Below are 24,535 nucleotides of genomic sequence, written 5' to 3' on the forward strand. Positions count from 1 at the left end.
TATAACTATACAGGCTGATGGCTTTCCCTTCCCCCCTCAGTGGGAAAACAGGAACTTCTGAGCAGGAGGTAAATAGCTGAAATACTCAACAAAGAGTATCTGAACAAAGACTGGTAACACCTCTTTATTGTATCTGCACTATTGTCATTCCAGGGAAGAAAATACTGGGCAGAAGAAAGCTGTGATCCAAATCTGAGGAAAGAGAAAGGGGAAAAGGCGTGGAAGTTAGCTAAGTAAATATAATTTAGTTGGTTGTGTATGTTGGGGATAGTATAATATAAACAGAACTACAGGAAAAGGCTTCGGTTTTTCAGAAGAACCACTTGGGTGGGAAGAGAGCCTGCTGCCAGCGCCGCACTTACCCTCAGCTTGTAACCCCTCAGCTCCTTGGGTTTTGTTACCTTACCTGGACCTCTGCTCTCTGTAACTTTGGCATGTGTGCTGCATCACTTGCTGCTAATAAATTGCAGGTCAGATGCAGACAGCCTTCAACAAAGTCGGTTGGTGTATTTTGGATATTGGTACTGCCAGCTGCGTGCTGGGTCAGGTCATGGCTGCCTCCACTGAACCAGCAGCTGACCCAGTCACAGTTCCCATCACCTTAAACCGTGATGAAGTGTGACCCGAACATTTGGTGCTGAAAGTTGGCAAGTTGACTGCCCTCTAGTTATCTGCCTTACTCATCTGCCAATGGTTGATGGTGTAGTAGCCTTGTCCTATCTTTTCACAGTTTAGTCTATGCCTATGCATGAGACTGTGGCCTGAGATAAAGCTGCCATCCTGATCTGCTGACTCAGCTTCTGTAATGCAGGAGATGGGGAGAGGTTGGATCAAATGGGGAGCAAGCCATGCTTATATTTGAGACCAATATTTTGATCTCATGTTGAGGAAATTTGCCTGAATTTTAGGACAAAATTCTAGCCTGTGCTAGGACTGTGGAAACACTTTTCTAGAAAAGGGACCTGTTGCGATAGGACAAGGGGTAATGGTTTTAAACTAAAACAATGTAGATTTAAATTAGATACAAGAAAGAATTTTTTATAATGAGGGTGGTGAAGCACTGGAACAGGTTGCCCAGAGAGGTGGTAGATGCCCCATCCCTGGAAATATTCAAGGTCAGGTTGGACAGGGCTCTGAGCAACCTGATCTAGTTGAAGACGTCCCTGCTCATGGCAGGGCAGTTGGACTAGATGACCTTTAAAGGTCCCTTCCAACTCAAACTATTCTATGATTTTATGATATGTTTAGGGGTTGTAGCAGTTTTCAGGCTAACAACATGCTCATCTCCCAGAGCAAAATGCTATGCCTGCAGAGGAACTAGAAGGAGAACATATGGGGAATACCTTTCCACAAGGAGGTGTAATTGCTCTAAACACTTGTTTTTCAGGCATGGGAGATCCAGTAATCCATGTAATCCCTGTAGTTTGCAACAATTCTGACATCTGTGAACTGTATTGAAAAATCAGATTTAGATAGAGAAATGGAACAGAGTATGCTTGAAAACCCAAAACCCAATAGCTTTGCTGTGAGGACAGTGAAACATAAGTGCGTGCATCAAGAGCAGTAGCTAAGAAGGACTTGTTCCTGCTTGTTTCTTGACTTTTCTGTGATTATGTATTACAGGAGGCAAATACAGAAATTCTGATTTCAGGCTGGTAGCACTTAAACACAGACAGCTGAAAAGGTCTCTGTGCCTTGCTGTTCACTGCAGTTCACAGTTCAACATATGGTGATAACCCAAACCAGTGATTTGTTTACCTCTGATACAATGGGTAGTAGATTGCGGTAATTCAGGAGCAGCTTTGTATGCAGTCACCCTTGCAGTGCAGCAACCTCTGGTGGAACTCTATGGGACATTAAATAATTTCTGCTCACTTACTTAAATCTGAGTAAACCAGTGTCTTCAGGCCCTAAAATTTATTTTTCTTGATGACTTTTTTTTTTACCTTGCACTAGGAAGCTAACAGTTGTAGCCGGTTGTTCTGTTCTTTGTTTATGCAAGACCCATTGAAGCAGTTGGAGAACATTATACCCTGCCTCACACACAGGCATATATACTTAATTTATGACTTCAATAGTTTGAATTTCAAGTGTCAGATATCCCACAGAGCTTTTCACTTTGTTCTCTTATGCTGCGTGCACCGCTTGAGTATTTATTATGGAGAACAGGCAGGCTGTGGGAAGTCCTTCAGGCTTGTGGACTTCTTTCTTCAGAAAGTTAAAACTAAAGTTACAGAATGCTGTAAGAAGGACCTCTCTAAAAGCATGTGATCCACAGTGTCTCTTCACATGTTTGTCCAATTAATTTTGTCCAATCACTTGCATAGAATTCTTACTTTTAAAGTTGCCTTTGTACCCTTAACGTCTCTGCGAACATTAATTGTGGGACAGTGGTAACAACTCTTAAATAGGTCTGTATTGAAAACTTAATTCTGGATTTGCCCTGTTCCTGATTCCTTCAAAGTAAATTCTTTCTACTACTACTACTGTGAAAAGAAAAAAGAGAAAGAAAAAAAGGGGGGGAAGCATAGCTTGTCAGAAGCAATGATAGTACTGTGATTACCTTATTCAGTTGTGTCTTGTCAAGAATTTTAAATACAGCTCTTATAGTACAAAGTTATCTTTGATATTGGTGACGGAGATTTCAGAAAAGGACACGCCTGGAAACTGACTTCAGACAAATTCAGATGAGAAGTGGGGCTGAGTTTTTTTAACAGAGTAATAAGCATTACGGCACCTTATTTAGAGAAAAGATGAAGCTTATCATTGCAATGTCTATGCCAAGATGTCGTCTCTTTCCAAAAAGTATGTTGTAGGTTGAAATCTTTATATCATTGCCCCCAAGGCCATAATGGTCCTTTCTGACCATGAAGTCTGTGAATAGAAATGCCTCCAGAAAAGCATATGCAAATGTTAAATACTTACAGGCATGCTGTTCTATGTTGTTAATGCAAAATGTATTCAGGAAAGAAAACAATATTGCCAGGGAAGGAAAAAGATTTTTCAGTGAGGTATTTCTACAACGTGTGGATCCATCTTTGTAAAATCCTTAATCTTTACCTAAAAACATGGATAATGGTTCCTGGGGTTGGACCTTTATACGTGGGACTTGATACAGAAATAGTCAAGAGAGATAAGCTTCTAAATACGTAGACATCAACAAATCTGGATGCAGACTTATTTTCTCATGTCTTCTGTTTGTCAGGCAAGGGGAACTGTTGCAACTTTTGGTGACTAGAGGATTTTGTCTCACAGCAGTCAAAGTTTCTGTATTGTACAAGATCAATTTCTTTGGTGTTCAGCTGGAAATGAAAAGATACTTTCATTCTAAAAATTAAAAAAAACAATAATTTTCAATGAGCAGCTAATGTTTTCCTCGTGTTTAAATGGATGTAGAATGCAGCAGTAGCCTTTCTTAGCAGATACCTTCTTTGATTTTTCCATTGCATTGTATCTGGCTTTATGACTGTGTATCCTGACTATAGGGCAAAATAAAAGTTATTCCCAGAGAAGTAATAAGCTTTCTATTTTAATGTAACAGCTAAGATTTGTGAAACAATGCTGTGTGTCCGCTAATTATAGGCATCTCTATTTACATGGCCTAACAGGAAGATGGAGATGTAAAAATAGCAACAAAGAGCCAGTGACATTATTAATAAAGCAGCTGTATACAGCATTGTTCTCTTGAAGAACGTAGACACCATTTAAACAAAGTGGACTACATAAATAATCAGTCATAATTCATAAGTAACCATTGTTAGGAATTCTCTTTTAAAAATAGTTCACCTTATTAGTGTAGAAACGATGGCAGAATGACTTTCTTTGTGGGTGTGTGTATTTTACATGCACCAAATATTAAAAGTAACTTACACAAATCATTGCCATTTATTGAGAAGCTGGTATCTTTCTACCCTCAGGAACAGTATCCCTTCAGGAAAGATGGGAGAAAGGAAGATAGAGTGCTATAAAACTTTTTCCAAAGGAAAAATTTGTATGTAGGTCGTGGCAAGATCAAGGCAGAAGAACGCATGGGTAACTCAAACCTCTTTTCACTTAAATGAATTGGAACAAAAGAACAAACCCTTCCTACCATCATGTTCCATTAAGAAACAATGGTAGTTGTAGTAATAAAAATAATAATAAATAGCAACATTGGGGAAGAGACGTTAAGCCAGACACATATCACCCTGTATCTTTTGAACTCAGAATACACTTCTGAGCTTTTCCAGTTTAAATAATGAAAGAAAAAGTAAAGAGATTACTGACAGTTAAGAGGTTACTGACGCTAATAGTCTATTTTTCTAATTGTTCTGTGCAAGGGGAATAATTTCCTCACAGTGCACTACCAAAAGTATCAGACAGCCATGTAGTCAGTGTCCGCAGCAGGTCAAACTGTGAGTGCACAGATTTATGTATGTGCTTTATAAAGGATAAATTGTATTCAGAGCACAAGGGCTATACCACGGTCTTTACCTCCAGAAATATGTCTCTACTACTTGACTTGAAAGTCTGCGGCCCTTCTCAGAAAAATGTTCATGTATTTGTCAACCCGTCACTATATTTACACAGACAAAAGGTAGTATGTTAAGCTTGTCATCTGTCCCCCGTGCCCCCCCAAACATCCCCCAAAAGCCCTAAACCAAAAATGGTGAGGTGGCAGACCCTATCCCACAGTTAAACTGTAGCTGCACTCCTGAAACCCTTCCTGTTTTGAGAAGAGAGATGAAATTCTTCATCCCTAGGATTTATTGTTAAATGTGAGGAGAGGTTTCAGATCTCAAGATAAGAATTCCAAAAGCTTGCCAGTATGGTTTTCCTTTTTTTTTTTTTTTTTTTTTTTTTTTTTTTCCCTTTTAAGTCCTTCCACTAAGTAGGTGATGTTCCTTACTAGTAAGAGCTGCCAAATCTGCATGCAATTTTGTAGTATGCAGATCTTTGAAATCAGTGAAATCATATGGCATTGTATTAATTTGATAATAGGGCTTACTACAAATCAACTCAATGAATGACCACTGCATCTCACATGGGTCATATGTCCTGTCTGTACAGTACTGTTTAAAGGACTAACTTGTGAATGTTACTCCTCAAAGAAATCAGTTACAACTTTTACTCAGAGCTCCAAAATGCATTAATATTTGAATGTTAAATGCAAAAACATTTCACCTTGTAGTTTCACCAATCCTGATAATTTATAACCAGGATGTTTAAAATGAAAAATGATCAGAGCATGGAATTTATGTGCTGTTTTTAAAACTGAAGGTGTTTGTACCGAACCTTCAAGTTTTTCCCAAAAAGCCTTACCTCTAGAGGCTGCACAAAAGCAACCACTAGGAAACAAGGGGCTATGTATCCTGTGCCATAGGTGTGTGTGTGTGACTGTTTTGCTTTGTAATTGTCTGCTTTAAAATTCATACAGCATTAAGTGAAAATTTCCTCATAAAGTAACTGAAAAGGCAGATTCTTTTGGTTCGGATCTAATCTTCTATTATTTTACATTTTCCTTTTTGTGCTGCTGAAGAGCAAAGCATAGCAGGAATTCCAGTGAGTAATTCCCAGCTCCGTGGTACCGCAGTGTTTGCCATAGGAGCATCACTTCTCCCGACTCTGGCCAGGAAGCTGTGGAGACAGTGAATTTGCAATCAACAGCCTTGCTGCGCAACAGCAAGGTGTTTCTTTTTGGGAAATGCTAGGTGGTGGGAGTAATGCCTGCTGCAGCCAGGCATTGCTGAAGGGGAAGGAAAAGGGAGCAGCAGCGTTCCTTTTATTCGCATCCTTCATGATTGCTAGATAAGAAGCCAGGCAGTCTTGTGTTGAGGTCATGATTAGAGATTAAGCACAGTGGAGGTCATTGCCTTCCAACTGTTTCACCAGGTGCCCTTCCGGAGAGGTAAGTGCTTTTTAGGACAGGCTGTTTGTCTTCGGTGGCATTTTGCACCACCCCACTTTATTTTTACATTAAACTCTGGCCCTGATGGAGCCACTGATAGCAGTAACCAGTGTGTTCCCGGTCAGCTGCCGCAGCTCTGGGACTGGTTGCAGGTCTTTCTCCTGACTGACCTGGGACGGGCCCATTGCACTGTATTGTACATAAAGGTACTTCAGTCAGATATTAGAACATTATGGTGCGTCTTCCGCTGCGGCTATGTAGATAAAATGATGGCTAGCACGGTGTTAGCAAGGGTGCATAAGTTAATATATGCATAGTGCACAGTAACCTATATAAATAGCTCTGTGTGTGCAGATCTGCAGGGAAAACATCAGTGTTAAGTTAGAATTTACAGGCATCAGTAAACAGCAGTGTGCTCCTGAATGCAGCCCTCAAAAACCTTAAAGCATTTAATGTGGAAAGTGCCCTGGGACAAGGACCGATCTTTATGCTTTGTACACATTTTGATGACCTGTTAATGATCAACCACTGCTCTGCCAAGAAGATAGATTTTATGATGATATAATTCAAGCTAGTTTCTTTACCATTGTTTGAGATTATTCCTCATAATTCTACTTTAGAAACAAACAGTATATTGATGTGGCATGTAGTCATCCTGTCCTATTCTATTAATACTTCTGCAGCTGCCACGGTCTCCTGCAGGAAAGTAAGGCAAATTAATACCAGAAGTTAGTAATGGTGGTTGTACTGAGTCTGGTCAGTGGTCTGTTTAGCCAGTATTCAGTCTCTGATAATGACTGATACTGAAAACTTAGGGAAGACTGTAAAAAGCAGCACATACGGCAAGATCCTTCTCCGCTATAGTTTTCTAGCTTCTAGCAAACTGCACATTAAGGAATTTCCAGAGCTGAAGGCTGCATCTTGACTATCGTTGTGTATAGGTAATATATACAGACAGGGCTGACCTGTCTTCCAGAAGTATGTATGGTGTTTCCTGTGACAATGAATTCTGTAATTTGATTATGTGGGGTTTTTTTCTTCTTCCTGACCCCTCTCCCCCTCTCCCCCTCTCCCCCTCTCCCCCTCTCCCCCTCTCCCCCTCTCCCCCTCTCCCCCTCTCCCCCTCTCCCCCTCTCCCCCTCTCCCCCTCTCCCCCTCTCCCCCTCTCCCCCTCTCCCCCTCTCCCCCTCTCCCCCTCTCCCCCTCTCCCCCTCTCCCCCTCTCCCCCTCTCCCCCTCTCCCCCTCTCCCCCTCTCCCCCTCTCCCCCTCTCCCCCTCTCCCCCTCTCCCCCTCTCCCCCTCTCCCCCTCTCCCCCTCTCCCCCTCTCCCCCTGTTTGTTGTTCAATTTTCTGCCTGCTGATTTAGCTGGATGCTTCTTGTATTGTGAGTCCTAATCCAGTCCTTGTTCCCTTCTTTGTGCCACCCACCATTTGATAGGACGAGGGGTAATGGCTTCAAACTAGGAGAGGGTAGATTTAGATTAGATATCAGGAAGAAATTTTTCACTATGAGAGTGATGAAGCACTGGAACAGGTTGCCCAGAGAAGTTGTGGATGACCCATCCCAGGAAACATTCAATGTCAGGTTGGACAAGGCTCTCAGCAACCTGATCTAGTTGAAGATGTCCTTGCTCATTGCAGGGAGGTTAGACTAAATGACCTTTAAAGGTCCCTTCCAACCCAGACTATTCTACGATTCTGTGAATCTGCATTCTTCTGTGATATCCTCCTTCAGTCTTCAATAGAAAATTGAACTAATCTTTTTTCCAACCTTAACTTTCTTTTCCTGCGGGAGCCATTCTCTGTGCCTTGCATAATCCAACTAAATCATTTTAGAAATGGGAGAGGAGTGAACTGAACATACTCAATGCATGGGCACACCATTGATTTATAAAGCACTGTGATATGTTCTGTTAAAGTTTTTTATTATTTTATCCCTTTCCTAACAGTTTCTAATCTTCTGTTGTGATGGTTTTGATCACATGGAACAAGATTTATGACCCAAGTACAGTCTTATTTCTTGTTGACCTTCTGAATATCAAGGTAACTCTACCTCTAGTTATTTTTTCAGACAAAACTTCCTGAAAAACTGTGAGAAACAAACTCTTGTGTAGTGATTTCACAGTTTTGATGAGGGATGGGTTAGTCTGTGTTTTCTAGAAAACACAATCTCTTGCTTTTTAAATTTAAGCTACCTCATTTTGGTCTGTTATTGGTGTTAACTCCAGTCTCATGCATTCCATGCATATTTCTCAGGTGAAGCAACGTTTGAGCATTGTGATATTCTGCTGGAATGGACAGTACAGTTTCCTTACTCTCTGCCACCTCAGAGTTACTTTTCTTGGCTGTCAGTTGCAGCGAGCCAGAGAACCGTATCACAGAAGACTCCTCATGCATGACTTGCAGTAGAGTCAGTGGAGTCAACAGTGAAAGCTAGAGAAGGAGTACCTTTGTGATTTATTAATTTTAGTAGGTGATAGACTCATTAGGGTAACATGAAATTGGGGTGTGCTACTGCATTTTGCTCAGGTACTGTTGTCTTTATGCTGAGGCAGCACTGCAGTATTGCAATACCCATTCTGATCAGAAAAATAAGTTTCCAGCTTGCAGGCCAGCCAGTAACCACCTCCCTTTCTCTGCGTTTCCCAGGGAGACTTTATAAATTTCTTGGATGCTCTTGCAAGCTGGCTTTGCCTCCTTGTGAATCCTTTTGTAAGTGCAAGCTGATACCCTTATTTACGCATGCCGTGGCCAGTTCAGTGCATTCTCCCTGCATGGCTGACCTGGATAATGAGCATCACGGTCTGAACATCAGGACGAGCTCTTCTTTACTGGCTTGGATGTGGGGAGGTCTGCCCCTGGTTCTTTAGGCAAAGGCGTTCTTGGTCTCTGTCCCGGGGAATTGGGGTAGGTGTGGGAGGACTCCCTTGCTCTGTGGAGCTGTGGGAAAGGCACTGGAGGTCTGTCAGCTGTTGAAAGGCTTGGTTGGAATTCTTGCTCCAGAATAGGCGTGCTTTCTATTGAATGAAATCTCTGCCAGCAGGCCTTGACCCATTTCAAGTGTGGGTCAGGAGGTTTTTCTGTATGGCTTGTAATAGGATTTGGACTAAACTCTTGAGTAAGGGAGTCCACTCTTTAGTCAAGATGTACATCTGGAGTGTATTTTGGTACTTGCTGCTTCCAGTAGTTTTCTATCTCAGGAAATCTACCCTAAGAAACAACTCTGTGGGGGACTTCTCTCAAGTGACGGTTAGTATTGCCAGTATTTCAAGCCCTTGTGTTTGGTCTGTTGTGAGGGGTGCTTGCTGGTGCTGCCACAGAGCCAAGAGTGTGACAGAAAGTTTGAAGGCTTGTGGGAAGGTTCAACACTGAAACTGGTTGCATGAAGATAATTTTAAAGGTATTCAGACAATTTTTAGAAGTTCTGTGAAAGTAGGAGAGACTGAATTTTGCAGTCTTATTACAAAGAGAAATGTTTTCAAAGATAGGAAAGACTCGAATTGTGTAGGTGCTACTCAGTTTTACACTAAGAGTTGTTCTGTATAAATGATGAAATGCTACTTTGATATGTCCATCGTAACCACTGGCATGTGAACACTGGATTTTTGGATTTTGTAAGCCCTGAAAAGTCTCAGCAAAAATGCTACCCTATCTTTTGGGGTGGTTTTTTTTTTTTTTTTTTTTTTTTTGGTGTGGTGTGCAACCTGCAAAAACACAGAGAATTCAAAGGAATTTTTCTCCTGTGTGCATGCAGCACCCGAGTTCTCTTCTGCAAGACTGTTTCACCAGAAGACAGTCCAGGTGAATCACAAAGCTCTCCTCCACTAAGGAGCTCTTAGTAAACGCTTCCAACTGCTGAGGACACCGAGTGCTTATGGAGGAAAACAGGTATTCAGTGTTGTCGGTAATGAGGAGGGGGATGGTAGTGATTCGCTAATGTCAAGTCATTGTAATGTTTTGTGTTATAAAAAGTGTTTGAAACTGGTGAAGAACAGCAGTAGGCTAAGGCAATGTATTGGTTAGATTATTACAGTGTACAGTAACATGGTCCTTGAAATTTCGAAGGCACTTAAGCAGGGATCGTACATCTCTAAAAAATGTAGCCAAATGATTTTTAAAGATGCTAAGACAAGCAAATTTAATCTTTACTCACTGTTAATAGAAATCTTATTTGAATCCTTCCAGTTTTAAAGGCTAAGTTTTAAAACATGTTTACCACCTTTTTTCTGACTGTAACACAAACAAGACTTTTACATTTTGTATTTTAGTTTGAATTGATATTTCCAGTATTATGGGCTCCACGGACATGAAAATACATTTTTCTAAATAGTAGGGAGGAGTGGGTTTGGGTGTTTTGTTCTGTTTTTGTTTGGTTTTGTTGGGTTGTTTGGTTGTGGGTTGGGTTGTTTTTTTTTTTAAGTAAAACAAATAAATGATCCTTATTTGGAGTATTTTGTGGATAAACCTACATTTGATGATGATGTGCCCAGTGTGGAAGTGAACCTGTGAAAGTTGCTTTGTGCAGACACTCTGACTTAGCATAACTTAGCATAACGTGAAAGATTTCTGTGTATATATCGCTTATTTCAAGCTTTCCTTTTCAATCTGCAGGGGTTTAGCACTGTATGCAGATTGTTCCTTTGATATTTCTGGTGGGCGCCTGAAGCCTGATATTAAAGCATTTTTCTAAAAAAAGCGATGATTGTGCTCTCTCTAGTGGCAGAAAGCAGAATTGTTGTATATCACTTCATAGATGCAATTTTAAGACATTATTTCAATGCAGTGCAAACATTTACTCCATTTGGCCATAGCTGGAAAGAAAAAAAATAATCAATCTGTATCTGTCAAATATAAGACAATTAAATCTGCCTGCTCTTGCTCTTATGACTGACTGACTGTCCTGGGTGTGTCTTACAGGAATAATAGAGGAGGAATGCCCTTTTTCCCCCTCTTTTTTTCTCTTTAAGTACCTACACACACACACACACACCGGATATCTTGATTCACAGTATAAGATCCTGTGTTTTGATGTGTGATCTGTAACATGACAAGTTTGGAAGAATGTTTGTTAATCTCACCACATGCTCACAAACACCCAAGGGGTGGTTAGCTAATCAACATCAAATAAGGGAGCCCCTAGAGTGCTGAACTGCTGGTCTGGTGCCCTGAGGGATCCTTGCTTAGCCTCTTAGTGCCTGATGAAAAGCATCTCCAACCTTGTATTCCCAAGGGCAGTGAAAGGTGAGATAAGAAACTAAGGAGCAGGCAGGAGAAACGTTTGTGCTCTCCCTGCCCACAGAAGACTCCTTGGGGTTTTATTTGCATGCAGAGAGTAGCCAAGTGGAGAAAAGGATGGAGGTTGAGAAATTCATAGGCTGCTTGTGCTGCTGTTGGGGTAGCTCCTAACTTGTGATTTAGTAGTGAAATAAAGATGTGCAATAATTTAGAATGGTCTCTCTTTCTTCTAGTCATAAATCTCCTTTCTTGAGAATGAGAGGCAAGATGTCTTGCTTTCTACTTGCTGGATTCTGTCCATGTTTAGGTGGCTTGAATACAGGAGACAACAGTTGCTGCAAATGCAGAACAACTCTTCTAGTCTCCTTCTACCATCATTTCCATCTGTGCCAGTAGCAACTCTGCATAAATCCTATCATACTTATGCTTATAGAGAACTGAAACGGTCCTAGGGAGAATCTCTAGGATAAAGAATAGGAAAAGCTTCAGGCAAACATGCCAAATAGTTTTGTGGGTTTTTTGTTTGTTTTATTTCATGAAACTAGATCAGCCTTGGGTTTTTCTCCCTCTCGGTTCTGCTACAATGCGACTTCATTTTCTTTAGAAAGGGTTGCATAAACTTTAATTGTGTTCCTGAGTTAACCAGTCAAGGTGAATGCTGTAGAATTTGTAATGCTAGCATCACTGGAGAGGAGTCACTATATCACAGACTTTTTAAATACAGTTTGCAAGTCCAAATTTAGTTCTGTAGTTTTTAAGCTGCTTCAGAAAGCAAAACTGGATTCACAGATTCAAGCTCACACCTGCTTTTATACCTGCTGACTTGTACCAGAGACATAAGACAAGAGGTGTGTCATCTACAAGGCAACAAAGCCTTTTTTTTTTTTTTTTTTAAGTGACTAAATAGTCTGATACTTCTGAAGTTCTTGGCACTGCAGAAAAATTATGACACTTATTTAAGGGTTTGAATATGCAATTAAGCATCTAATTTTAAACCTGCACACTCAATAATATTGGACTTCACTACAAAGTTATTTCCTTTTTATGGTATCTGCCAACTGCTGAAGTATGCATTACTACATTTGACATGTTAATGCATTCTAGTAATGGAGGTACCTGATCAAGCAGCAGCCAAATGATCACAAAATAGACGTCTGGGGTGAAATTGGAGACTGCAGTAAACAAGGGAAAAGTGCTTGCCTTCATTGTGTACTGACAAGTGAAATCCCTGTCTCCCATCTGACTTGAAAAACTGGACCCAGTTGGTGAAGCCCTTAACAGTCTTAGGATCCAGTATCCGTTCTCATCGACTACCACATGCATTATTTCCTTTGTCGTCTTTATGCTTTTTCATCCCTTTCTCAGAGTCTTTTTTGACAAGATTGTAGTATGTTCCTGTAATTCTAAATAAGCGCATTCTGACTTGCTCATAAATGACAATCAAATACTTAGCTATTACTAATGTACTCTAGCATACCTGGTTATAATGTGATACAGGCCTTTCCCTGTTACTGAGTAGAGCTTTCTCCCTTGTCTTTCAGCTGATGTGAAGCAGTGAAGGTAGCTGTGTACTGTCTGTGCACACTGAACTATGGGCAGTCCCCAGGTATTGCAGTTGCTGGTCTTTGCTTTATGGTATCACATACCTATTGCTCACTTGCCAGATTCTGTGCACTAGATGCTCATTGAGATAGCATTTGAATATAGTCTGGTTATTCCCGGTGGGGAGGTTTGTTATCAAATCTGCAGGAAAAGCAGCATTCTCAGCTCCAGCAGATACACAAGTGTCATCCAGTTTGTACTGATCTGTTGAACAGCAAACATGTAATGTAAGGGACAGTCAGAATATTACAAGACAGGCTTTTAACACTGTAGAAGCTATCTCAGTATTTAACATGCTGAGAAGACAAGCTAATCACGAAAAACTTGTCTAGATGTCTATGTACCTTTGACTCCTTAGGTACTTTGTAGATGCTGATGGCCAGTGTGAACTTTAAATCAATTTATTGGGTATGTTTACATATGCAATAAAACCATTTGCCATATCATTTAACTACACACAGAGTGAATTGTTGACCATGAGCTGATCTGACCTTTTCAGGTCTAATCAAGAAATCTGAAATATTATTTCAGCCTGTCACCTCCAGGAATATGCAGTAAGAGTATCTGGATCTAACTGAAAATGTCAGACACGGTCTAATATGCAACCCATCAAAGTTACGATGTGTGTGAACCAAGAACTGGTTAAGAATATAAATCAGTAACATCCGTGGTGCATCTCAATTGCTTAGATGAATTGTTCAGCCATTGATATGGGCTAGCTAAAAACATGCATTAAAAGCAATTCTTTGGAAGACATGTGAGACATACAGCCATTTAAATATTAAAATGATCTTGAAAGAGGGGTGATAACACCAAGTTAGAATATTACTAGAAAAAACAGTGAGCAGTGAGAATACCAGTGTTCTAGTTAATGTCTTGCTAGCTTTGTTGCATGGTAACGTAAGATTAGTGGTCTCATGTAACCTCAAAATTTTAAATTTTAATAATCTGCTTGTGAAGTTTTTACTCTTTCCAGAAGTAATCCATTGTATAAGATGAGGTGTCCTTATCAATCTTATTTGTGTTGAATTTAGTATCAAGCATTTTTCATAGTCTTGTGCTTTTTATGCAAAGATCTATGTCTATTTTTAAAAGCTTTCTAAAAACTGGCAGTGGTGTTGGTAGGTTATGGTGTTTAATGATGTTTAATTTCTTTGTTTTCTTTGTTTCATCTTCTTCAAGTTTCCATTAATGGTATTTTACTAGATATTCAGATCTAGGATAAATCTGTGTTTAATAATTACTTATCAAGCATGAGACCAGTTATTCATTGGTGTAATTTCTGGATTATGAATTTAAATTTGGATTAAAGTGGGCACAATAAAAAGCAGCTTTGTATCCTAAGAAAATGGTGTTTTGGTAGCTAAACGCTCTATCGAGATTGTTCAATCTTAAAGCAGTTGTTACAATAAAATTGTGTTGGTTTTTAATCTAATCATGCATAGTGCGTGTAATTTGAGACATTATTAACTGAATTGTTACTATTAGTAAAATGTTATTTGAACTAGAATTAAAATGAACCATGAGAAACATTGCTGGACTGAAAACTTTGCATTAAAAAGTAGTGTATACTTTACGTAGTTGATACTATTTGAACTGTTCTTGTGTGGCAATGCTGCCCTCCCCTGGTATGCTGCAGAAAGTAGGAATTTTTATCCCAGCCCAAGCAAGTTCTAGGGCTTCCTATTAAAGAGAAATTGGTGAAAACAGTGAAAAACGCTCTTAAAAAGACCATTATGTGCCTATTAGAAGACACACCCCCCCAAAAAAAAGATAGTGGAATGCACTGCTTTTATGTGTGCATGGTGCAGATATGAATGTACAACATACCGGAATATACTGTGAATGCACAAGACAACAAATTGAGGGCTGAATTAAGTTTGGATGGCAATTTGGAAGATGAATCGAAGACAAAATAAACAGATATCAGGTAGCTGCTGAACATTAGCAGGACCGATCACAATAACCTTTTGTTTAACAGTATAGTTTTGTCTTGTACATAATGCTTAGAGATTTATCATTAATGATTATGCATTCAATTCTGCAATAGAGAAGTAAATGGGACCATGGCCAACAACTTGCATGGGAACAGGATTAGCTCTTGTGCCAGTGAAGCGATAGTAAATCTATTGTCCGGGGCTGTTGATTACAAAGACAACACTGTAGACTCAGGAAGTCCCTCCACTGCACATTCCTGAGAGCTCAGGAAGGTAGTCCAAGGAAATACTACTATTGCATGGTCTATTCTTAATAGGTTTCTTCAGACAGCTGTTGTTAACCACTGCTGGAGCTATGGCTGTTGTCTGTTAAATAAGTGTGTTGCTATTTGCTTTAATTTTGTCTTCCTTCTATTTCTTACTGCTAGGCAGTTTCACCATAGTCTAGACACCAGAAAGAGATGAGCCATGTTTCAAATTAGTTTTAGTTCCCACATCTGACTCCAGTAAAGTGTGTACGGTGGGGTTTGGGGTGTTTTTTGTTTGTTTAAAATATCCCTTTCTTTTTATAATTAAGCTTTTTCTAATTGCTGGACAACTTGCAAAACACACAACTTCTCTTCCTGTGGCATATGACTTGACTTCTGTTTTCTTTACTCCTCATCCCTCTTAATGCATTGGGGATTGCCCAACACTAGAGAAAACTGGAGAGAGTATGTTAAAATCTCTGGATCAGGAGGGAGTTTTTTTGCCCGGACTGGTTTGCTTGAGGACTTTGCTTGAGTGTGAGTTCTTGTCTGCTACTTGGGGTCAGGTCACTTGCAAGAGGGCAGATAATGGGCTGAGAGCAGCCCTGAGGAGAAGGATTTGGGGGTGTTGGTTGATGAGAAACTCAACATGAGTTGAGTTTATGCAATATGCGATCCCAACCCAGAAGGCCAACTGTGTCCTGGGCTGCATCAGAAGTGTGGCGAGCAGCTCGAGGGAGGTGATTCTGCCCCTCTAGTCTGCTCTTGTGAGACCCCACCTGGAATACTGCATCCAGCTCTGGAGTCCCCAACATAAGAAGGACATTGGACCTGCTGGATCGTGTCCAGAGGAGAGCCACGAAGTTGATGTTGGGGATGAGGGATGGGGATGGGGGCTGGAGCACCTCTCCTATGAAGACAAGCTGAGAAAGTTGGGGTTGTTCAGCCTGGAGAAGACTCCAGGAAGACCTTATAGCAGCCTTCCTGTATCTGAAGGGGGCCTACAAGAAAGCTGGAGAGGAACTTTTTACAAGGGCATGTAGTGATAGGATGAGGGGGAATGGTTTAAAACTGGAAGAGGGTAGATTTGGAATAGATATTAGGAAGAAATTTTTCACTATGAGGTTGGTGAGGGACCGGAACAAATTGCCCAGGGAAGCTGTGGATGCCCCATCCCTGGAAGTGCTCAAGGCCAGGTTGGATGTGGCTTTGAGCAACCAGATCTAGTGGAAGGTGTCTCTGCACATGGCAAGGGTGTTGGAAGTAGATGATCTTTAATGTCCCTTCCAATCTAAACCATCCTATGATTCTATGTGTTAAGACCTGTGGAATATGACATTCCCAACATGACCTGCTTTGGTCCAGCAGCAGGTTACAGTGGTGGCAGCTGTTGTTATTTTACTACTACCTTTTATAATAAGGTCCTAGGAGTTGTTTTGTGTCTGTGGTGGGTACCTGCCAGCCCACAGAGCAGGTGTGGAACATTTTGTACTAGACCCCCAACTACTCAGTTACCTGTGACTGTGGCAGATGGGACCCAACGATCCCCATGGTCCTGCACAGGCTTCTGTTTCTGAAGTTACTTCACTGACTCCAAGATTGTAGTATTTACCTCCATGCACGTAAGCTAGTAGGATGTAATAAGCAATCCTTTTTAGAGCTAGCTGTAAAACCACTGCAAGTGTGGCTCCATAATAGTTAAAGGTGAGCTAAATCAACTCCAAGACACCTTGTTCTGCCTTTCCCTTTGTGACATCCTGCTACAACAAAACTAGTTTTATATGTTTTTCTTTTTTGTTAGATTAGTATTCTGTCAGTGTACTGTCCAACTCAGCTCATCAAATGCTTATGTGACTGGCAGTAGTGTCATTCCTTGACCTAGAACAAATGTGTGAGATCTAAAACTGTGTAACAGTTTTCTTTCTTCTCCATAACTTTTGCAGGTATTGGGGCTGCTGGTGTGGACCCTGATTGCTGGAACAGAATACTTTCTATATCCAGCCTTTGGCTGGGTGATGTTTGTAGCTGTGTTTTACTGGGTTCTCACCGTCTTCTTTCTGATCATCTACATGACAATGACCTACACCAGGATCCCCCAGGTGCCATGGACCACAGTGGTAAATACACCCATTCTTTGTTGTTTCAGGTTTGCTGGGTTATGAAAGGAACAAAATATTGATGCATTCTATGGGTGTAGTTAACTAACTGTATTTGTGCTTTTTGCAGATTTTTCCATAATTACTGTGTGGCTGTGTACCTGCAGTGTTTAACCTTCATACTACCCAGACACTTTTAAAACACTTTTCTTATGATGTTTCACCATTTCGTTCAGCAGTTGATGTAGTGACTTGATTTTTAATAATGTGCATGTGACTGATACTTATGCATCGTGGCCTCTCTTTCTCCCTGTAGTGATTACATCCCATGAAGAATGAGTCTGTTGCTGCCTCTGAGCTAACAGACCTGGCCATATGGCTTAAACAGCAGAAATCCCTACTTGAATCAACACCGTGAATTGGAAGTGGGACCCTGGCTCTTAAGACATGAGTATTCCTCTGCTAAAGTAAAAGCAAAGGTGGTTCAGAGGTAGCAACAGTCTGACAATCCATATATGGCCTACTGTGAAAATGGTGCTGAAAACTAGTGTTATATATATGTAAAATACATGCCATGTAACCCTTTGCCTTTAGCTCGAGACTTAAAGCAAATCAGATAAACAACTAATGTAATTACAGAAAAATTTCACAGGCACTTAAAATTCAGATCCAGTTCTTGTGCTTTGAACAAACCTGGCTAGCTGTACCTCTCAACAGTATATTTTTACATGATTTTCATAGCAGGCTGGCCTTCAGGGTAATAGATCCTAAAAGTCGTTGGCCTCTCAGGCAACTGGCTATTTGTGACCCATCCAAGAATTACTATACATTTTAGCTTTGCATTTGTCTGATACAGTGAGATACTGTTTGGTTTTGTGGTTTGTTTTTTGTTTGTTTTTTTTTTTTTTTTTTACTAGCTAAAGATTATTGACTAGAATTCTGTTATTTTTATGATAAAATATATTTGACTTCTGTCTTGCAAACAGCTTATCATCAGCTGTATTGCATACGTGACTAAAATTCAATTCTCTTTTCGTCTTCCTATTTGCTGTTGTAATAAATAGCCAGCTATAGCAATTACTAATAAGAACAACCAGGATAATGTTCAGATAGCTTCTCTGTTTTCAAGTTTCATGACCAATAATTACCATTAAGGCTATAACACTGCTATAGAAATGTTGGATTATTTCAATTACAGCAGTAATGTGTCTGGGTACATTTAAAGGTGTGGGGTTTTTTTTTTTGGTTGTGTGTTGTTTTTTTTTTCCCCCCATTGCATTAGATGTAAGTACAGTATATTCAAAGAGAAAGTATCTTTGTATCCCTTTGGATACAACTTTAGTCATTACCCTTCTTTTATCAGTTTAACACTATTATCGGGCAACAGCTGCACATAAATGAGTTGCCCCTGATCTATGTGGTAGACAAGCTGAAGTATTTGATTTGTTTCTACTTCATATTGAGTGTATTTCTTGCTCTGAGTTCCAAACATATTGTAGGTAAGATCACACAAATGTAGGGCTGAAAGATAGGCTCCTTTTATAGTAAAGGGTAATACGATGAGAAAATAAATGCAAAATAAATAAAAGATGCTTGCATTCCAGCTTTTTTTGCTCTAAGGTATTAAAAGAGCTGTTGGGAACAGCCTTTGAATTGGACCTCTGCCATTCCTGGCTCGCCAAGAGGAATCTTGTGTCTCTTTTCAGAGAGATGTTGTTAATGTCTTCATTCAAGACAGCATAACACACACCTTTCTGAGTGAGTGAGTTTACTCCCACCTTCCCCCTATTTTCTGAAGTATCCTGAATTTCAGTCTCTGCTAGTTATTGCTCTGCCTCCTTAGGGCGACAGTTAGCTCAAACTGTGCCTATTGTATTCAGTATCCAAAACGACATCTGGACTTCTCTGTCATAAATTCACTTTTTGCAGGTTAAGCACATCATGAAATTGCTTAAGATGCAGTTACTTTTACTGCAAATTAATCCAAAAGACGTGCTTCAAAACTGACTCTCCTTAATAGTGCAAGTTCTTTGCTAAAATAATCAATGGAAGCTTTTAAAATGTGGTAAATTTGAATTTAAGAAGCAGATGGTAATTTCGCATGAACCATTTGGTTTGAGTAATATATTGGCAGTAAAGGCCCAATCAGCTTGCATTGCATTCCATCTTCCCCAACAGTGTTATTTCCCAGAGCAGCACTTCTCAAAAATTATGTGCTTTTTTCTTTTCTACATGACAAGATATTGCAGGGATTTGTAGCTTTCCAAGGTAATTGAGTCTTTTTGGAAAGGGAAATCTAAAAATAACAACAAATAGTCTAGGCAATCAAATTTGGAGTTTGAAAATCAGTGCTTTACAAAAGTTAATCTGAACCTGCCAATTGTTGGCATCTTATCCTAAAACTGACAGTTTGATATTTTGTTACTGTAATGCCCAGATAAAACCAGAGAGGTGAGATCTGTGGATAGAGATGATACCTTTTATTAGTTCAACTGATATACGTGAGATAAACCTCACTTATTTATAAGTGTATGAAAAACCTCAAGTGCCAGGCCTTGGACTCCATCTGAGTGCTGAGGCACTGTCCGTGGTTCCCTGTGGAAAGGTGGGTACGTGGCTCTTTTCCAAATACCCTGAAGTTGCAAAGACTTAGAAACCACAGGAGGACGTGCCTGCTCTTCAGCCTGTTCTGAAAACTCTAAGAAGGCTTTTTGCATGGGAAGTCTCATATAGGCAGTGGTGACCTGAAGACTGGCATGTAGACAGATGATAGCACAACATGCTGCTCTCTGGAGGGGCCTGCAGTTGATGAAAGCACGTGTTTGGGGAATGGCTTCCCTTCAGAAAGTTTTGAACCCCGCATGTCACGGGAGCGTGCAGCAGTGTGCCAGACTCCAAGACTAAAGTAAAACTCCAGCAGAACCAAATGTACTGGAGATGGATGTGGGGAGCTTCTATACCAACCACTTTGAGCTGTTGATCCACTCTTTGGTGCACTGAGGGAATTGTTGATGTGCATATGGCTGCTGTTGCTGCCTTCTGAACTTCTCCAGCTGCAGCTCTTTTTTTAGATGCTGCTAGAGCCGGTGACTATTGAAGTCAATAGTGAATAATTGGCATATATTCCTAGCATCTACTGGGTCACACCATGATAATTAGTAAGCTGGAGCTGCACCAGTATGGCAACATTTAGAGACAACTGGGGCAACAGAGTTAAGGGTTATGATATTTGTGTGATACTCTGGAGTGCAAGCGTGGGGCCAGAAGCTGAAGGGAGCAGATCATGCACAACACTGGGACCTGGTCTAAAGTGGGTTACTAATTCCTGCACTTCTAACTAGGCACAAAGCATGTCACTGGTATTCCACTTAAACATGGCACCAGTGAATGAAAAGCATATTTTATGGCCTAATTCAAATGCCTTAGACAAGTATCAGGGTGGAGTTTGGGGGGATTTTTTTAAAAAAATAAGAATGAACTTTCTATAGCCTTGACCAAGTAGTGAGTAAGTAAAGAACACAGTATTAAAATTGCTTGAAAAGAACTCCACACTCATACTTTTTTCTCTCTCTTTCATCTTTTCAGACTTCTGTTCTCCCTTCCTTTGCTGTTCTCTCTCACGTGCAAACCCCAAACTGTTTTTATTTGTTCTCTGTAGTGTTATGTGACACCAACGTTACCTGCTTTGCTTCTTTCTTAGTGATGAACATAGGTACCCTGAGATATTAAATCTGCTCCTTGGAAGACAAAATGCAGCATCTGCCATGGATGGGTCTTGATGACCCATGTAGTCGATTCAGACTGTTCTCCTCCATGGTTTTATCTGTTTCTTTCTTCTCTCAAAAACAGGCAGAAGGGACAGATATGGAAAGGTGGAAGAACATGACTGAAAAAAATTACAGCCTCTTTATCTCCTTCAAAAGCAGAGAAAAACAAAGTTTTGGAAGCTTTATAAATATTCTTGGTATACCCAGGAGTCATTGATTCCTACAGTGTATCTTTGTGTAGATTGGAAATGTAATCAAATTGCAGTTTTGTGGTTTGTTTTTTTTTTTTTCATGTAGTGTCAAATTCTTACTGCCTAACACTTTGATTGTTATAACCAAACTGTGTCCTTATTATCACTTTTGGAAAATCATGGCACAGCAGCTTAAGACACTTCCGGATTTAGTGTGACAGAGAGAACAGTTTGTCCAAAATGTGCTTTAATGTTTATGGATCTTCAAAATAAGCAGTTAAATTTTAATCTTACAAATAGAAATCTGAACGAAAGTAAAAATAGTTAAGAATCACATTTCTTGTACATTGCACTTGTGCATTATATTTCAGATGAGTGTTGTAATGTTGGAATAGAAAATGGTAAAAAAATGCATGTGCATATTAATTACTTATGTTGTTTGTTTTTTCAACAGGGTCTATGTTTTAATGGAAGTGCCTTCATTTTGTACCTCATTGCTGCCATTGTAGATGCATCTTCAGTTACCAAAGAACTGGACAATCACAATTACAACAGCTGGGCAGCTTCTTCAGTGAGTTTGTTAGTTTAAATCAGTTCTATGTCCAATAAAGTTATACCAAAAGAAGGCTCGCTGGCCGTGCGGGTTGAAATGCATGCGTTCTGGATTTTGAAAAGCTGCAGACTGATACAGAAGCTTACACACAAAAACTATATATAGCTGTAATTCAGTTCATAGTTATTGGAGGTGACTAGAAGTTCCAGCAGGAGGTAACAGTCACATTAGAAAAGGCTGTAATGTTTTTAAGATCATACTGCTTTTCCCCTCCCCTGCCCCCATTTATTACCAGCTCTCTGCCAGAGGTTATAGCCTACACATCAGAGTAGACAAAACAGATTGGGTGAGCACCAAGTCACCTCAATGCACTTGGACAACTTCAAAAGCAGATGCAAATCATTAATTAGGCTAACATTACTGTCTTACAGCTTGGATTTGGAAATCCAAAACAGCTGATGTGGGTGAAAAGCAATTTTTTTTTTTTTTTTTTTTTTTTTAAAAGAGCCTTGTCAGTTTCTGAGTAGGTGAATGCATTCTCTAGCTAAGTTAAGGGAGTTGTAAGAGAACTTGTTGTGTGTTGTGGCAACAGTAGTCAAATTCAGTTGTATAAAGTAATTTGAAATTACAGCTACTTTTCTGACTGTTCATGCTTCTGTAGTTGTCCTCTCTGGACTATTCACAAATCCTGCCTTCGATCTGAAGCTTATTGTATATGGCCATGAACAGAGAGACTTGCATGCCTGCTCTGTTTTTGTCTTGGGAATTGGATAACTATGCCCTTGTCACTTCAGTGGTGTTCAGGGTCTTCTCCTCTTGGCAGTTTGTAACTATTGATTTGTTACTCAGCCACTGCTGTTGACAGGAACTTGCTTGCTGCTAGATAACCTTCCATGCTGATTCAGTTTTTATGCAAAATGCATGAATGGTCAGTGCCTCGTGGGATATATGGAATCTCTTCTAATACCTCCTAATAGTGTTTATCTAATGCACTGTCTAAATACACTATTAAATGTAGATTCTTGCTTTCTGAACCCATTAAGGGTTTCACGGATGGATGTTTGTGAGAATTTAGCAAATCAGCTATCCCCAACAGTTGTTCTGTTAGAAAGATTTTTAGATGCAGCTTTTATTTCTTAAGAAAAAAAAAATTGGAAAAGCAGAATGCTATAATTTTCTATTGTAATAATATTTTACATCATCATCTACAGTTTTTAGTGCCATGGATTAAATTTACATTAGACAAGACTCACCAGGAGCCCTCTGTTGGAGGGCTTAGATTTACTGCCTGTATGCATGCTTAGTAGTGCCCTGCTCTCAGAGCTGTGGTGTCCACCCAGGTCAATGATGGTATATAAGCAAGAAACATCGGTAGAAGCATAAAATATTTTTAGGCTGGAAAGGGCTTCTGGAGGTGATCTGGTCCAATTCTCTCCCCCCTTAAAGTAGGGCTAACTCATACCAAGCTACCAGGGCCTTGTCCACTTGACTTCTGAGTATTTCCAAGGATGGCTATTCCACAACACCTCTGGGCCTCTGTTGCCATGTTTGATTCCTCTCATTGTGATTTTTTTTTTCCTAATATCTAATTGAAACTTCTCTTCTTGTAATGCGTTTGTTCCCTCTTGTCCTATCACTGCTCACCTCCACAAAAAGTGGTATTAACCGTATTTGCAGTGTCAGCTTTATTTGGTTCAGTTATGAGCACAAAACATTCTGGTCTTATCGTAAGACCGTTTTGAACATTGTCTATTTTGAACAACATGCAGTGATTAACGGGAACTTAACCACTGGCACTGAATTGGACTTTATCAGTACAACTGAAATAGTCCGCAGCTGTTCTTTGGTTTCTGTGTGCGTATGCCACAAGGACTGTAGAAGCAACACCACTGATACTGTGTAGTTTTAATCATCGGTAGATGACCTCTGGAATTGGTAACCTAATCGGTACTGCTGTTTGAGGAGATGTCTGGGCCTGCATTTGAATCCAAGTTTTCTCTGTAAACAAACCTATTTTGATGCACAGTGTGCCATTGCGAGGTACAGCTGTGCTGTAGGAAATCCCTGGAACATCGCAGCAGTGCAGCTTGAGCTCACACACATGGACTATACTTCAGTCTTTACCAACAATTGAGGTTAAAAGCAGCAAATATAGGACTGGTGGGAGTCCAACTATAAGACCCATACTGAGGCAGTATAGTGTCGAGATATGCGTTGAAATGTGCCATTTTTTGTCTGCTTTTAGACCTGTATTTGTACACATAATATAAGCTAACTTACACTGTGATGTTGACTGCGATGGCCACACAAATACAAGGAGGTGAAAGAGTGTTATTTCAGTCAGCCTGCTATTTCTCCTTTTTCCAAATCTCATTAACTATTTTTTCATAGAAATGACAGTGCTCTCAAATATATTTTTTTTCCTAATATATTTTTTTCTCCTCTCTCCACAGTTCTTTGCCTTCATGGTTACCTCCTGCTATGCTGGAAATACGTATTTTAGCTTTATATCTTGGCGATCACGAACTTTGCAGTAAATATTTTGTTAAAATTAATTCTGTAGTATAAAATATCTTGAAGATTATACTCTTTGACAAAAGCTTGGAAGAGGGATGAGGTTTTTTTGAACATTGCTATTAGAATGGATACAATATACTTTAAGATGAAGTTAAAATGATTATTTATAATACAATATCTTCTTTAGAGACATCTAACACCGACTTTGTACTGTATAATAAAATTTCATAATGCTTCTTTTAAAATTAACATGGTATTTTTCTAGATGCTGTATAGATGTTATTACTAAACCTTTAATAAATCTTACTCAGACAATGTGCCAATTTTGTAAATGTAACTTTTTAAATGTTACAGGTATACTTTTGATACTGAATGCTACAAATGAAAACTAAGACTGATACTGTCTCATTATGTATAAGAAGTGACATTCTGCAGAAAAAAAAAATACCCAAAACTTTAAAACCAAATAAATAATTGACCCAACTGTACATGTTTTGTAAAC

The 24,535-nt window shown here is 39.8% G+C and overlaps 1 protein-coding gene across 1 annotated transcript in view; it reads left to right on the forward strand.

The window, feature by feature from the left end:
• The window catches only part of CMTM8 (CKLF like MARVEL transmembrane domain containing 8), a 36,592-nt gene extending 12,057 nt beyond the window's left edge, over nucleotides 1-24,535 (forward strand). Inside the window, exons 2-4 of the mRNA XM_082499696.1 lie at nucleotides 16,853-17,026; nucleotides 21,418-21,534; nucleotides 23,970-24,535. Of these exons, the coding sequence (XP_082355822.1) occupies nucleotides 16,853-17,026; nucleotides 21,418-21,534; nucleotides 23,970-24,053 (375 nt within the window). The 3' untranslated portion in view covers nucleotides 24,054-24,535. The remainder of the gene's footprint in view (nucleotides 1-16,852; nucleotides 17,027-21,417; nucleotides 21,535-23,969) is intronic.

The sequence above is a fragment of the Vanellus vanellus genome (genome assembly GCF_965231255.1).
Source record: "Vanellus vanellus genome assembly, chromosome: 2".
Taxonomy (NCBI): domain Eukaryota; kingdom Metazoa; phylum Chordata; class Aves; order Charadriiformes; family Charadriidae; genus Vanellus; species Vanellus vanellus.